Source organism: Cenococcum geophilum (assembly GCF_001692895.1).
Source record: "Cenococcum geophilum 1.58 unplaced genomic scaffold K441scaffold_1, whole genome shotgun sequence".
Lineage (NCBI taxonomy): Eukaryota > Fungi > Ascomycota > Dothideomycetes > Gloniales > Gloniaceae > Cenococcum > Cenococcum geophilum.
Genome location: NW_027137559.1, coordinates 1,678,430 through 1,693,012, shown reverse-complemented (window position 1 = coordinate 1,693,012; position 14,583 = coordinate 1,678,430). Strand labels below are relative to the sequence as shown.

At 42.6% G+C, this 14,583-nt stretch overlaps 3 protein-coding genes across 3 annotated transcripts; 1 reads left to right on the top strand and 2 right to left on the bottom strand.

Annotated features, from left to right (window-relative positions):
• Nucleotides 1-6,353: 6,353 nt before the first annotated feature.
• Nucleotides 6,354-9,025, bottom strand: K441DRAFT_599654 (GMC oxidoreductase). Its single transcript, XM_067645157.1, has 8 exons — nucleotides 8,556-9,025; nucleotides 8,349-8,507; nucleotides 7,731-8,295; nucleotides 7,574-7,684; nucleotides 7,365-7,509; nucleotides 6,875-7,312; nucleotides 6,669-6,803; nucleotides 6,354-6,608 (listed from the first exon to the last, which is right to left on the bottom strand). Exons 1-8 carry the CDS (start codon nucleotides 8,843-8,845, stop codon nucleotides 6,553-6,555), a joined length of 1,899 nt encoding a protein of 632 aa, XP_067510251.1. The 5' UTR covers nucleotides 8,846-9,025; the 3' UTR covers nucleotides 6,354-6,552.
• Nucleotides 9,026-10,001: 976 nt separating this feature from the next.
• K441DRAFT_701911 (uncharacterized protein) lies at nucleotides 10,002-11,957 on the top strand. Its single transcript, XM_067653375.1, has 2 exons — nucleotides 10,002-10,328; nucleotides 10,392-11,957. The coding sequence occupies exons 1-2, from the start codon at nucleotides 10,283-10,285 to the stop codon at nucleotides 11,693-11,695; spliced, it is 1,350 nt and encodes a 449-aa protein (XP_067510250.1). The 5' UTR covers nucleotides 10,002-10,282; the 3' UTR covers nucleotides 11,696-11,957.
• Nucleotides 11,958-13,261: 1,304 nt separating this feature from the next.
• K441DRAFT_624693 (HET-domain-containing protein) lies at nucleotides 13,262-14,398 on the bottom strand (the record flags this gene model as incomplete). The annotated part of the gene is made up of 2 exons (XM_067646082.1): nucleotides 13,691-14,398; nucleotides 13,262-13,588 (listed from the first exon to the last, which is right to left on the bottom strand). Coding segments are annotated over exons 1-2 (795 nt in total), but the record flags the coding sequence as incomplete, so codon positions are not given.
• Between the last annotated feature and the right edge of the window lie 185 nt (nucleotides 14,399-14,583).

The following is a 14,583-nucleotide window of genomic DNA, read 5'->3' as shown; positions in this document are numbered from 1 at the left end:
TATGCAACCAAAGAAAAAGGTGTGGGTAGGAGGGAAAGTAAGCAAGCAAGGCTTAATTTTGTAAATGTTAATAATGTTAGTATTACTAAGATACAGGGGTGCTGCTATAGTACTCGCTTAGCTATATAGACATATCTATCTATTATTTATACGCTTGCAGAGAAGAGGATTAATTAATCTAATTAGTGGGTACGGGCTTAAAGGCATTAATTAAGAATGGGTATATTCGCAAGGCCATTTATAGGGGATTGCCCTGCCTTAACTAAACGTAATGCCTATAGACCTAGAAGCGTAGCGCCTATACCACATAAGGTAGAGTAGGGGAAAGAAAAAATAAAAAATAAAAAAGGGGGGGAAAGGAGAGATTTAAGTTAATGTATTAAAGTGCTAAAATAGGCACTCCTACATGCCGTTATACCTAAATACCTTCGCCTATTATATCTAGGGCGAGTAATAATAAGAACGGTATTAGCGTTTTACGTTAGAAGTTTACACTTAGCCAAAATAGGTCTTTTAGGGATAATAAACAGTAAAGCTAGAACGCTTNTNAGGACNACNNGCCNAGTTACTATATTTAGCCGTCNATNAAACCGTTATCTTAAGCGTATTAAGCAGCACCTTTCTAAAATAAGTGTCCGTTATAGAGCTTAGAGTAAAGGCCAAGAGCGGCAACTTTATACTTTAGCTTATTTCTAACCGCGTAGCTTATAAAGGCCGATCTCTTAAAGTAAAAGAGAGGGGCGTTTCTAGGTTGGGGGTTATTTTTAAATAGGTATTTTATAGCTCAAACTGCGCATTTAAGTTGCCCTAAAGTAGCAATTTTAATTAAAACTCTTTGGTAATTAACGTCCGTTTTACTACGCTTTAGATATAATATTATATAGTCCTCTGCCAGCGTTATATCGTTTCTAGTATATTTTATAGTAGAGAAGGCGTAGCTATTTTTCTAAGCCTTAGTGTAGGTAATCTCGCCTAGATAAAGAAATCCCATAAAGGCCGTAGTAACGGCGGCATTAAAGTTAAGATTCTTAATAAATTAGGTATTTAGGGTAACCAATTAGGCGAGGATGTCTTTAGTAATTGGCAATCTTTCAGCTATAGTAAAGGGATTTATAAATATTACACCATCTAGGATCCTCTTAATAATAGGATTATTAAAGATAGAGGTGTTATAATTAGCGTTAATATAGTGGGATTAAATTGCGGAGACATAGGCTCTAACTATAGTAGGCTTAATACGGCTTATTCCTAGACTAGTATTATTAAAGATCTATTAGGTAATCTATTCTCCTAGGTAGTAGAGGGGCGTTAGGTACTTTACCGCTCTATAAAGGTCGCAGTAGCCCTCTTAATTCTTAATTGCGGGATGGTATAAATCTCTCGTTCTATTAGAGAGGCTATGCTATAATAGTTGGCCGAAGCATTCTAAGGGGGCTTTTACCTTAATCTAAAAATTAGGTAGGGGGTCTTTAAGAGGGACCAGGTCTTCTATTTTGGCGTTAGATTAAATATAATAAAGAAGCGTATAGTAATAGTAAATTAGAAGTATCCTAATATAGGTATAGTAATAACACCCTATCGCGATTAAAATAAGATAGAGTATTAGCTAGCCTATTTTCTGCAGAGGAAACCTACTCCGCATAAAGCGTAATATTATAGGCTGCAGCTAGTTAGAGGATTTTACGGAGCGGGTAATTACCTAATCCTTTTACCACTATATTCTAGAATCCTAAAAGTGCTACTATGTTATCTGTATAGATATAGACTAAGCTATACTCCTACTGCGTTGCCCAGAGCTAAAACAAGGTCGTAATCGCTTAGACCTCCCACTTATTAATTAGGGCAAGGCGGTGTTCTACATTAGGGTAGCAGCTTAAAGAATTATCTTAGGGTAAAGATACCGAATAGGGCGGCCATATTATCCCTTAAGAATTCTTAAAAAAGAAGAAGGCCCTATAACTAAGAATCCCGGATACGTCTAAGAAGAGATAGAATTATTTTTAATCTGTATCGTTAAAGAAGAGGATACTATTTAAAAGGGTAAGAGCATCCCTTTACCATAATAAGTCTTAGCGAAGTTTAGTTGTTAGCTATTAGTAAGAATAACTACTTACCTTTATAAAAGTGGAGATAAACTCCTAGATAGAGCGGTTGTATAAACGCCTAAGCCTAATTACCTAGGCGCTCTAAGCAAGTCTACTAGCTAGTTTTTAACTCTAAACTAGCGTTAGGGATCTACCACTTAACGCTTTATTAATCTCCTTAATTATAGTAGCCTATTTTAAAGGAGAAAGACGCAGCTTAGACTTTAGAGTATCTATAATATAACCTAGGACTTTAGCCGTAGTGCCTTTAATATTCTTTAATTCGTTTCATGGGATACCTAATTTATCGCTTAATTAGTTATATACACTAAGCAATTAAGGGAAAATAGAAGCGTTAAAGAGTATAAAGATAAAGTTATCTAGATAGTGCTTTAAGGCGGCGTTTGGGATATGTTAGATAAGTATCCAGTAGAATCCCTTTATAAAAAGATTAAATAAAAAGGGTGCAGTTTAAAGGCCAAATAAGAGGCAACGTTTAAAATATACTATACCCTTTTAGGAGAACCCTATAAGGCGTTAAGCTTTAATAGAAAGTGGGATATTCTAAAAGGCGTCCTTAATGTCCCTCTTAATAATTATGCAACTACGGCCTATATATATAACGTGTTAGAGAACCTAATTAACTGTTAAATATTATAGTATAGCAAATGCTATAGGGATTAAGTCGTTAACAGATCGGCTAGATAGTAAGGTTAAGTTATAAATACGGCGCCATCCCCTATCCGCTTTAGGTACTAAACCTAGCGGCAAGGATATAACGGGAGATGTTGCTATTATAATCCTACCTATATCTAAATCGGCGCTAATCTTCTCTAAGATTAGGACTGTATTTGCGGCTATTAAGGCTTAGTTCTTTTAGGAGAGGAGCTTAATTTTTAGGTCTACCCTAATCTGGTATCTAAACTTTAAGATACCAATAATGTTACGTTAGAGGTTGCTGGGGTACAGGGATAGATAACGCCCCCACGCTTAAATAATTAAGGGGGAGGGAGAGTCCTATAGAGAAGAGGAGGGCAGGAAAACTGGAAATAATAGTATAGTATTCGGCCTACCTATACTATAAGGGTAAAGCATGGTTTTAGCGGAGTATAGGTATAGCTTAATAAAATTCTCTTTCTCCTCTTTCTTTTCCTTATTAATACTTTCCTCTAGTAATTACTACTTATAATTCCTCGTAGCATATAGGCCACCGCACTTGCTATAGGTATATAGGAACTTATAATTCTTACCTAGGTTATACTTCCCTCTATTAAAGCTATAACAGGTCCTTAAGATATTAGTACTTACTTATACGCGTTTTAAGATAGATACGGATTTATAAGTACTGGGATTATAATAGATATCTAGGAAGTTATTAGAGATCTTTTAGTTAGCTAGCTCTAACTAGTTCTTTTAAATAACTATAAAGTGGTACTCCAAGGCCATAGTTATTAAGGGAGTAATTTAGTAGGTGGTAGATAGCTAGATAACTTAATTATAGAAGGCAAGTATTTAGGGAATAAGATCTACCAAAAGATTCTTATATATAACGATTAAAATTATTATATAGTTAAGGAAGCCCTCTACCCACACTTTAACGGACGGGTAGTCCTTTATTATCCCTTCTTTTAGTCTTATAGAAAGGACGCTATTAACAATAAGAATATTATTCTAAGGCTTAGACTAGAGCTAGTGTATCTAAAGGCGAGAGAGGTTATTAGGCAAGAAAGTACCCTAAAATACCTTAAGTATCTCTTTATTTAGAACGCCAGGGAGAAGGGTATTTAGGATATTAACTATAAATAGGAGTAACTTACCCGGTTTATTAATTAGGGTTAAGGATAACACTGCCGTAACTAATCTCGCTATTACCGTAGCAAGGCTTAATATATAGAGTTTAGTCACCTAATCTTCCTATTCTTTTTAAACGCGTAGCATTTTGGTACGGTCCTCCTATTCCTAAAGGAGTCTTATTTTCCAGTCGGTTGCCTAGTCCTTAACCTCCTTTACCTAAGCTCTTCTAATCCTTAGGTCCTCCTTATATAGTTACTAAAGCTATTCTTTAGCTTTTTTAGCAGCTAAAGTCTTATATTAAGCCGCGGAGAGAGGCGCCATTATAGAGGATAAAGACTGTAATGCCGGCGTATCGCCTAAAGGTATAGGGGAAGGTGAGGGAGACTAGTAGGTAACCTTTAAGGAGTTTAGCTCGTCGAGTGTGTCGTCGTTAGTTAAGTTTTTAAGGTTTTTATAAACAATTCGCGAAGGTTTAGACGAGCGTATAGGTCGTTAAGTTATTAATAGCAACAATTAATTATTAGAAATTGAGTAAATAAGGCATTAGCTCTTAAATGAGACTAATATGAAAAGCAAGCAAGCAAGGCTCAATTTTGTGAATGTTGATAATGTTGGTGTTGCTAAGATGCAGGGGTGCTGCTGCAGTGCTCGCTTAGCCACATAGATATGTCTATAGTTAAAGACAATAGCAAGCTAAGGCTCTATATATTAAATTCTATACTAAAAAGTTCTACGGAACTATACTAGAACACTAAATTGCCTATAATACTTATAATTAATTATAGACCGGTATAAAGGCTTAGAAGTAGAGTTATATAAAAATCCCTATATTAGCTTAAGTAGTTACTAGTATACTTTTAGTAGGCTTCTAATAGGTCTTCTAGTAATTCTTACGTTTTTTCTCTAGTTATATTTTTTCCTTATTAAGGTTTTTTAGGAGTTTAAAGTAGGGGTTAGATAGATAGATAATATATAGTGGTATACTAACGTCTCTTTAATATCTTTCCGAACCACTTCTAGGATAAGCCCTTATAATCTCCCTACCGCAAGGTAATAGCGATTGGGGGCTAACCGTAAGAAGGGAGGGGGTAATATAAGGGATATTATTACGGACACCTTAAGTTGCCCTTAAAATAACCCCTAAACGCCCCTTAGATAGTCGCCGGTTATATACTAGAGGTATGTACCTATAGTATATAGTCTCTACAATCCCAGAGGCCTTACCTCCTTAGGGATTCGTCTCTCTTACTAATCTATTCTATTCCTATAATCGTGCCTTATAGCTCCCTGTTTATAAAGTCCCCTTATAAGTATATATTATAGTTAGGGAGTATATAATTAGCAGTGCCCTATATTAAAGCATTATATAACTTATTATTAATAATTAATAATTAAATTTTTTAAATAGAAACTAATTAACTTAAATAATATTAGTTAAGATTAAAGCCATTTATATATAAAATTTAAGCTATATAGCTAAGGGATTAAAGAGTTAATTTTTTTTTTAGAAAAAGTATATATAAAATAGAACTGTGTGCGAAGTAGTAATCTATAATAATATTAGTTCCACTTACTACCTTTAACTAAACTATAGTAATTCCCTATCCCTAAAAGAGAAAATACTAATTAGCCTATATAATAATTAAAGATAGTAGGACTCTACGTTACTACCTATTATATTATTATTAATTCTATTTATTACCCGATTCTGTCCCTTTTCTAGGTCTATATAGATAGCTACCTTTTATATTAGAAAAAAAAACCCTAAAAAGGGGAAAGCCTAAGTATATCCTTCTAGCTAGTTTTATATACTCCGCCTTTACCTAGCCTATTTACTTTTAAAGTATCTTAAAAGGTCTTAGGGGGGGTAGTGGGAGGGTTTAGTAATTTATACCCACCCTAGTAAATAGCTAGTCTTTAGTCGCCTCCCTTTTGTCTCTACCGTTGCCTCCCTTTACTCCTTTACCGTTATTCTATTATTGCCTAGGTGTTACTAGCTATATAGCCCCTAAAGATATATTATTATAACGCTAGCTACTATAACTAACTATTTTACTATAACTAGTCTATTATAGACAGCTAGTTTACCATAGATAGCGTATAGTAAGGGCGTTGTAAATATACTGTAAATGCTATTATAAACGACCTCTACTATAACCGTTGCTACTACTACCACTACTACCACTATAAGATACTATACTAAGACTCGCGATAGGCCTATATTAAGAGTAGGGGCGAAAGGAACGCTGGTAGAAAACGATCTAGGTAGATCCTCCTGCATCAATACTATGCCAAGACTCGTAATAGTTACTAAGTACTACACCAGTTGAATTTAGTTGCAACCGCTGCAATATTGGTTCAATTAATTTAATTAATTAAGCCCTCCGCTTACAAAGTTTTCAATTCAACCAACTCGAGGTGTCAATTGAATTAAATTGAATTGAATTGAATGATTTGCAACCCTGGACTGGCGCAAACACTCGCGCCAATTGAATCCAAAATGGCGGGCTAGCCTATATAGGTAACTATTATTCCTATCTAGGCACGGTGCATTGGATTTGGACTGGAGCATTGGAGTGGATTTGACCTCAGATCTACGCCACGCTGGTCCAAATAGATCACCGTCTGGGAGAACAGAGCGTAACATGCAACTCTTAATCGGCGCCCTAGGCTACTACCGCTTCTGATGCCCTTTTAATATATCATCCGCAATTTTCTCCGCTAATCCATCTGCATTACAGTTAGCTAAACCAATATTAAAAATAAAGGTAGCTACAAATTTTTACTTACAAATTGTCGCCTGCGGATGGCCGGGAGGCAGCAGAGGGAATGCTGCTGCGTCCACTACGCGTAAACCCTGTACGCCAATGACTTTCGCCTTGGAGTCCACTACAGCCATTGTGTCGTTGCGCCTGCCCATTTTACCTGAAGAAATAAATTAGCATAGATCAGATAAACGGAATCCACAACCGATACTGCTAAAAGAGATAACTTACAGGTACATGCAGGGTGATAAATGGTCCTTGTTGTATTCAAAATGTATTCTTTAATCTCCTCGTCTGTTTGTACGCTTGGCCCTGGGTCAAGTTCGCCGGAGAGCAACACACCCTGTATGGCCTTCGCTGCCCAGATTTCTCTCATCCGCTTGAAAGCTTGTACGGCAACTTCGATGTCAGTAGAATTGGTGAACCAGCCTGGGTCAATGAGGGGCTGGACTGCTGTATCGTTTGATTGTATGGTGACGGTGCCACGCGAGAGTGGGGCAACTATACCGGCGGAAGTAGATGCATAGTTTTTGCCTGGGAGAGCATCTGAATAAGCTGTACTGCTTACGACGTATTCCACTTCCGGCCAGTCTGAAGCAAAGTCACCAAGATCCTTTTTGCTTGCGGAGCTGAGATTGGCGCGGTACGTCTCGGGGAGTTTTTCGAACGCTGTGAATTTTTGTCAGTAGATGAATGCAGGGCCAAGTGAAATAAAGTGTACCCAGCATATCTGCAGCCATGCTGGTAAGTATACCAGTCGCATTTTTTATATACTCCTCGTCAGCTTGAGCCTTGTACACAAGGTCAGTTAACTGGCTTTGAGTAACTACATCAACCTGGTAAGTGATCGAGAAGAGCACGTGATCCTAGGAGAAAGCTTAGTCTCATCTTCTTTTGGTTACGATGCCGGAGAAAAAGGAGATCGCATACCCACATGCCCTTACCAACCCCAGGCCTATCAGCAAGAACAGGAATATCGTATTTGCTTAGCTCTTCCTTTGGGCCTACGCCTGATACCATGAGAATTTGCGGAGAACCGAACTGTAACCTTAGTAGTCGTCAAGAATGCTGGGTATCATGTACTTACTGCGCCTCCTGAGAGGATTACTTCATTGTTTGCAGATATTATATACTCTGATCCATAAGAACTGGCGCGAATACCGGTGGCGGTCTTGTTTCCATTAAAGAGAATCTGCTTGACCATAGTCTGGGTATATACTTTCAGATTCGTTCTGTTGCTTCCAAAAGCCGCCTGAAGAAAGCTCGATTCGCTCGAACTCCGAGTCTGGTCATCTGGTTTTATAGAGGTGGCTGAATATTGAACACCTAGCAGGTTTCCACTATTGAGGTCAGAGAGTGCTGAAATGCCTACTTCGGCAAGAGCGGGCAAAGCCCAAGAGCTGAAAGGCATAGCCCAATTTGCATGTGAGACCTCTAAAGGTCCACCGGTAGCTATATAAGCTGTCGAATTCGGTGATGGGACGGAGGCATTCGCAGCTCGGATTTGTACGTTTGGAGCAGTGTAATGAGCACTCTTCCGAAAATATGGGAGAAATGATTGGAACTTATAGCTATCGTCACCGACGGCAGAAGCCCATTGGTCATATGATCCTGCCGTTCCGCGTTGATAGACCATAGCATTGCGTGCTGACCTGTATAAGAACTATTATGTTACTATACTGAAAATAGGGGTAGGCCGACATACGTTCCGCCAAGGCACCTCCCACGCGGGTAATGATATACGGTGTTCCCCAGAGCTGTTTGTGGCGTAGTCAAGTAGGCCCAGTCAACAAGTGGCGCCGTGTGAACGAGTGAAGCATCGGTTCCTACATCAGAACCGACCCAGTATCCGGGCACGACGGAGCTAGGAATACAGGTTAGAGAAGCAATCCGACGTGCCGTAAGCTCTTACCGATTTCCATGATCTTTCTCGTAGAAGTCGCCAGCTTCCACGATGGCAACGCTTATTGACTCATCTTCAGCAAGGCGAGTCGCAAGTGTCAGGCCTGCCGTACCGCCGCCAATAATTACGTAGTCGTAGGTAGCATTTTCACCACCTAGGCCGAAGTGATTGGAAAAGAGAACGGTCTGACCACCGAAGAGTGGTGCGGTCCGAGCCTGGAGTGCGAAAAATATGCCTACGATCTTTATGACGCCAAACATGATGATAGGATGGTAACTTGACTGGAGGGAGCGCAGCATATATTCCTTGGATTTATAGATGGCCGATCAGCTTGCACCGGGCCCCCACAAATTTTCCCGCATCGCAGCTAGTCAACCAGGCAGATGGTAAAGCCATCCACCAGACGACGCTAAAGCAAAATCTACGTGCCTAATCAAGCTTGGGATCTTCCCTACAGCATTCGTCATGAGCAAGACGAGAAGCTAAAAGACATGTCAGCTCTGTACAGCTTGCCCTAGATCCAAAGGAAAAATTTATCCTAGCGTGTAGCTTTGAAGAACACCCCAGAGGGTCAAAACACGACGCTGTTGTGGGATGTGTTTGAGATGGGGCGAGCCGGACGGCATAAGTTGAGTAACCCAATGCCTGAATCTGAACTAGAAATAGTTAGTGTACGGATTCAACCGGGGGACACTGCACTGGCCCGTTAGTTCTGAGACTAATTAAGTGGGGCGTAAAGTACACCACCTCGGCGCATCTGGTTGAAAGCGCGTGTTGATCTTGGCGATCAAACAGCACAGTTTTATACCTTTGAAGTAATAAGCACGACCATTTTGACGTATTTTAACGTATTTTTGGGCATAAGTCCGATCAACACGCGCTTTCAACCGGATGCACCAGGGCGATGTGTTCTCTAGAGAGGCACGGAAGCACACAGATATAGTCGCACGTTAGTTTACACCGGGTGCAGTTTGTGAGTGCGGTCTTGCCACACCCACCAAATTTGAATTGCCACCAACATATCCACAACAAAGAGCTTTTTTATTATCATTTAATAGCGCTAAAGTAAGGTCCCTGCTATTATATTCACGACTTTTTTTAGTTAATTTGGGTAGTGTTTTAATGGTGCAGGCTTAATTAATAACTTCTGCCTTGGTGCCTTAACTCACAAACCCACCCAGGTGGTTATTGTGCCTAATTGACGTCTCCTCCGCGGACACGTTAAGTCCCCTTCTCGAGGGCCCATAAGCTCGAGGCAGGTGCAGCGGCCCTTCTTTAGGTGAGAGCAGAGCTTTGGTAGAGCCCCTGACCCAGTTCCTGACCCAGTTTCAGCGCGCGTCGTATTTAACCGAAAGTCCACTAATCAAAAGCTTACGCCCAGTTCGGCTAACGGCCTATGGGTGGTAGTAGTATGATATGTTCGTGCTCTACCATCATAAAGCTCGCACCAAAGGCCCTCAGACGGCAAGACAAGCTGCTGACGAAAGTGGGCGCCGTCTGCTCATAGACATTTCTTTTTGTGTTTTTCTAACTCCCTGGCTGAGGTTCTGATTCTGCGCGGGTGTGATGCGCCACACGGTTCATCCTGCGCCACGCGGTTCATTATGCTTGGTGACGTAGTACTCTCGAAACCTGATATTCGCTGCGAAGATATCTTTTACAACTTTATATTGTAGTATTCTAGTCATTTCTTGTCCTTTTTGTTATAATATACCCATAAAACTCAGCCAGCTATTATGTCTGCTCTGGAAGATATCAAACAACAAAATGCAGCGCTTCAATGTAAGCCAGCACTTTTTATATGATCAACGCTATTAGACTCTGATTGACTGTAAGCGTGAATAGCAAGTGTTGCCAAGGTTGCAGAGGGAGCAAAGAAAACCCCTTCTGTTTCAACGCTCGTGAAACCAAGGACCCCGTTAGGGACCAAAAAGCCGCCGCCATCGGCCTCAACGAAGACAACTACAACACCAGTGAAACCTACTCCGATTAAACCAATCACAACCTCGACAGCTTCCACTTTAACTAAGACCACAGCATCTTCAACTACACCGGCTGCCACACGTACCCGTACACCAATTGGGACCAAGAAGCCTATACCTCCCGCTTCTAAGAAGGTTCTATCTCAAGCCACAGGAAAGGAATCCACCGTGACGCCAGTAAATAAACCAGTCACAACGGCAGCAGATACAACCAAGCCAGTACGAACCCCTACTGGGACCAAAAAAACAATTCCAGTATCTTCCACAAATAAATCTACATCCACAGCAGTCTCAAAGACAACAACCGCCACCAAGGCACCCACCAAACTCTCCTCCACCCCGAAGCCAACCACCTCATCCACAACCACAACCACAGATCCCACCCAAAAAGCCACTCCCGTCAAGAAAGCTCCAGCTAAGATCGCGCGCGTCAATCCCGATGGCACCAGACCCACCCCTCAGCCCGCAAAGCCGCCCACTCCCACCATAAAACCACAAAGCAGCCCCGCGTCCGCCGGCGCCGCCACACGCGACGCCATCACCGGCGCCACGAACAAGACCGTCAGCAAAGTGACCAGCGGCCTCACCACCACCACCGGCACCGTCACCTCGGGCGCCAACCTCGCCGTCACGGGCCTCACGGACACGGCGGGCAAGGGTCTCGACCAGCTCCCCGCCGGCGTGGGCAAGCCGGCCAAGCAGGTGACGGATGGGTTGGGGAAGACGGTGACGGGGGTGACGGATAATTTGGATTATACGATTGGGAATACGACGAAGGGGCTGCAGGGCACGCTTAGCAAGACGACGAATGCGATTGGGAGAGGTGATGCTAAGGGTACTGTTGGTGGCTTGTCGTCTGGTCTTGGGAATACGGTGTCCGGGGCTGGAAAGGGGGTTGGTAATACGCTTGGTGGTGTCGTTACTGGGTTAGGAGATACAGTTGGAGGGCCGGTTGGGGGTATTGTGGGAGGTGTAGGAAAAGGAGTGCAGGATGGTGTTGGCGGGATTACAGGAGGTTTGGGAGAGGGAGTTGGGAAATTGGGGAAGGGAGATGTGGTGGGAGGCCTGGGAAGCACCCTTAATGGAGTTGGGAGAGGAGTTGGTGGATTACTTGGGGGTGTGCTAGGTGGCGCATGGCTCAAGGAAGAGGAGGAAGAAGAAGAGTAATGGTTGAGTGTGCGGAAGAGTGAGGTTTAAAGGGCAAAATTGCAGAGAGTGCGGTTCTTTGTGTATTCAGATTGGCGACTGATATCTCGGCTTTCTATAATAATTATCCATACGGCTGACAGGACCCAAGTGGAATCTTGAACCCCCGCGGAGTCTTACACATCCAAGTGGACGAACTGCCTCGGAGAAGCTGTCTCACAACCAGCAATTCAGGTCAACTTGCCGTCTGGAACATTTTTATCTTAGCAAATTGAATTCATCCAAATTTTTCATATTATTTACAGAGTATTTGTTGTGTAAAATCCGATAACTCTATATGACCCTCCGGGATGCCCAAAAGCACGCTCTCTTGATGCGTCTCAGTAATCATACTACCTTTCCTAAAAGGAGTTGCTAGCTCGTCCTGATATGAAACTGGTACCTTGGCCAAATCTCTAGGAGGTAATGATGCAAATTTCTGAAGTGGTTTCAAATGCTGAATCCAAGTAAATCGCTGGCACTAATGATCGAAAAGACTGTTGTTGGGTTCCGCAGTGGGATGCAGCAGCCTATTGAAGACTACCAAATGTCAACTAGCTCGTCCTGTAAATCCAACCTTTTCATAGCCTCTCCGTGCATAATTCCATCGACATAGCAGTCACCAATGAGATTGTACTCGCAAATCCCATCACGCTCAGCGGGATTCTTGGACCTTGGGTTTTTGCGAAGGACAAACGGGACTTTGCCGCCAAAAAGGAGAAAGACGAAATCCCCTTGTTGTGTTTCAGGCGGACAAAGCCCAAAGGAGCCATCGTCGAGAATGAAGAATCGTTGACCGTGGCATGCCTTATTCAGAAGTTGATAATAACTGATGAATAAGGGCTTATCTAGAAGCGCCTGCAACATCGCCGGCTCCGACATGCTGCTGGAAGCAACTTCCCAAAGTATTTTAAGGCTTGCAATAAACAATCCTAAGGGAACATTCCGTTGGTCCTTGAATGTCTGGGTTTCAAAAGAAGTGATCATGCCGCAATCGACAATCAGCATCTTAGCAAAAGCTTCTTCAAATTCCTCCATTCCAATATCCTCAGACCGAGATGCAAGGACCTGTAAAGCGCAGTGCCACTCCAACAGGACCTTTTGTCCTTCGTGATGACGATTGATACGGGGTCTTCTTCCATCTACATTTTGTGCAACATAGGGAGCGAAGATGAGTTGAACACGTGAAATGCGTTTGCCATCTAATCTGATCTCATCCGGATTCTCAGGTTGCCAAACCGTTTGAAAGTTTGAGCCCGTTGTGGCAGCAAAGTCTGTCTCCGAGAAGCCGTAAGGGATTTGAGGTCGGCTAATAGTGACTTCATGATTCCAATCCGGTACCCAAGACGGCCAGCTAGCTTCGAGGTCATCCGCATTCGGCGGCCTCTTGTTCCTCGTCCCTGCACTGGAAAGGATGCCCAAAGGATTATCTGGAGGTCGTAGTGCATCGCCTCCCAGGAAAGCCAGCGCACCACGGATGAAGAAATCACGATAATCCTGAAACCCGGACCAAAAATGAAGGTATATGTCAACCATCCTCATCACCTCCGTCTCGAACAATCCTAATAGAGCGAGGAACCTGTCTCGATCATCAGAACACTGAAACTGCCTCGTTGTCTCAAGCACAAAGAGAGGCCGAAAGCCCACGCGGTGCCCTTCATTTGACCGCTCCCTTTGCAGTCTCATCGTGATGACGTTGCTGTTGGATAGTAACTTGCTTCGTAGGGCGCCATCCGAGAATCGCTCAACTCTCCGCCATGGAAGGACGTAAGAGCCGCAAACAAAGATTGCCTCAAGTGAGAGAGCTGCCTCTTGCACGACCCACAGCCGATTGAACCATGGTAGAGAGTAGTAACTATTGAACGCGTGAATATCCTGATCTGAGAGGTCGTTCCACCAATCCGATCTGAAACTATCCTCTATGGAGAGGGTTGTCTGGCGGATATCTTGAGTGGCATTGCCATCTTGATTGTTAACTGGTGTCTCTGAAAAAGGTTCATTGAAAGCCTCGTAATGTAACTGAACAGCTCTTTTGAGTTGATCTGTTTCCTCTCCTAGCCAGATAACTACCCGCGAACATCGCTCATAAATATGCCCCATCATGCATATCTGGTGAACTTTCTCGCGATCATCTGACTGATTGATAGAGATCTGATCGATCCAGAGATTCCTTGGTTCCTCGTCGAGTTGGAATCGTTGTAGAGCGGCCATCAGGTTAGCTGTAATGGCTAAACTGCGTATTTCGCCTTCGTTGTATTCGTCCAAGCACTGGAGTTCACGATCTTGAATTTTTGTGCCCCACGTATAAGAAACGGCTTCATAAGCTGGAGCGTTTGCTAGAGGCACATGGATGATCTTGCACGTAACATATTGCCCTTTCTTGGGGAGAAGACGAACGAGCCGAATATCACTAGCAGGGTCGATAAGAGGAGTATACTGGTACATGACGCCGCGACGGGCTATGGACGAGCTGTGTTCAGGGTGTCTGCTGCCAACACGTTACGGATAAAGCGCGCCACTATCGGTCAAAATCAAGGATATCTCACACCTATATCAAATTACAGATAAAGTTTAAACAAATAGAGGCTCAAATCTTATACAAGACTTACTCGTAGCGTGGGCTTGCGCGATAGATGGTGCGGGGATGATGAAAAATCTCCTGAGGTGAACGGGCGGGCGAACGAGGTTTAACTTAATATATATTATGGCTTGGTAAGCCGCATGACTTGGCAATTGATGTGCGAAGCTCAACTTTTAAGCATGTAGCAGTAGCATTATCCTTTCTAAGGTGTTGATGATGTTGGATTGTGAATCTTATAAACCTCTATCCCTGAAAATGAGAGTGTAGGCTTGTGGCTGAAGGTGCACGG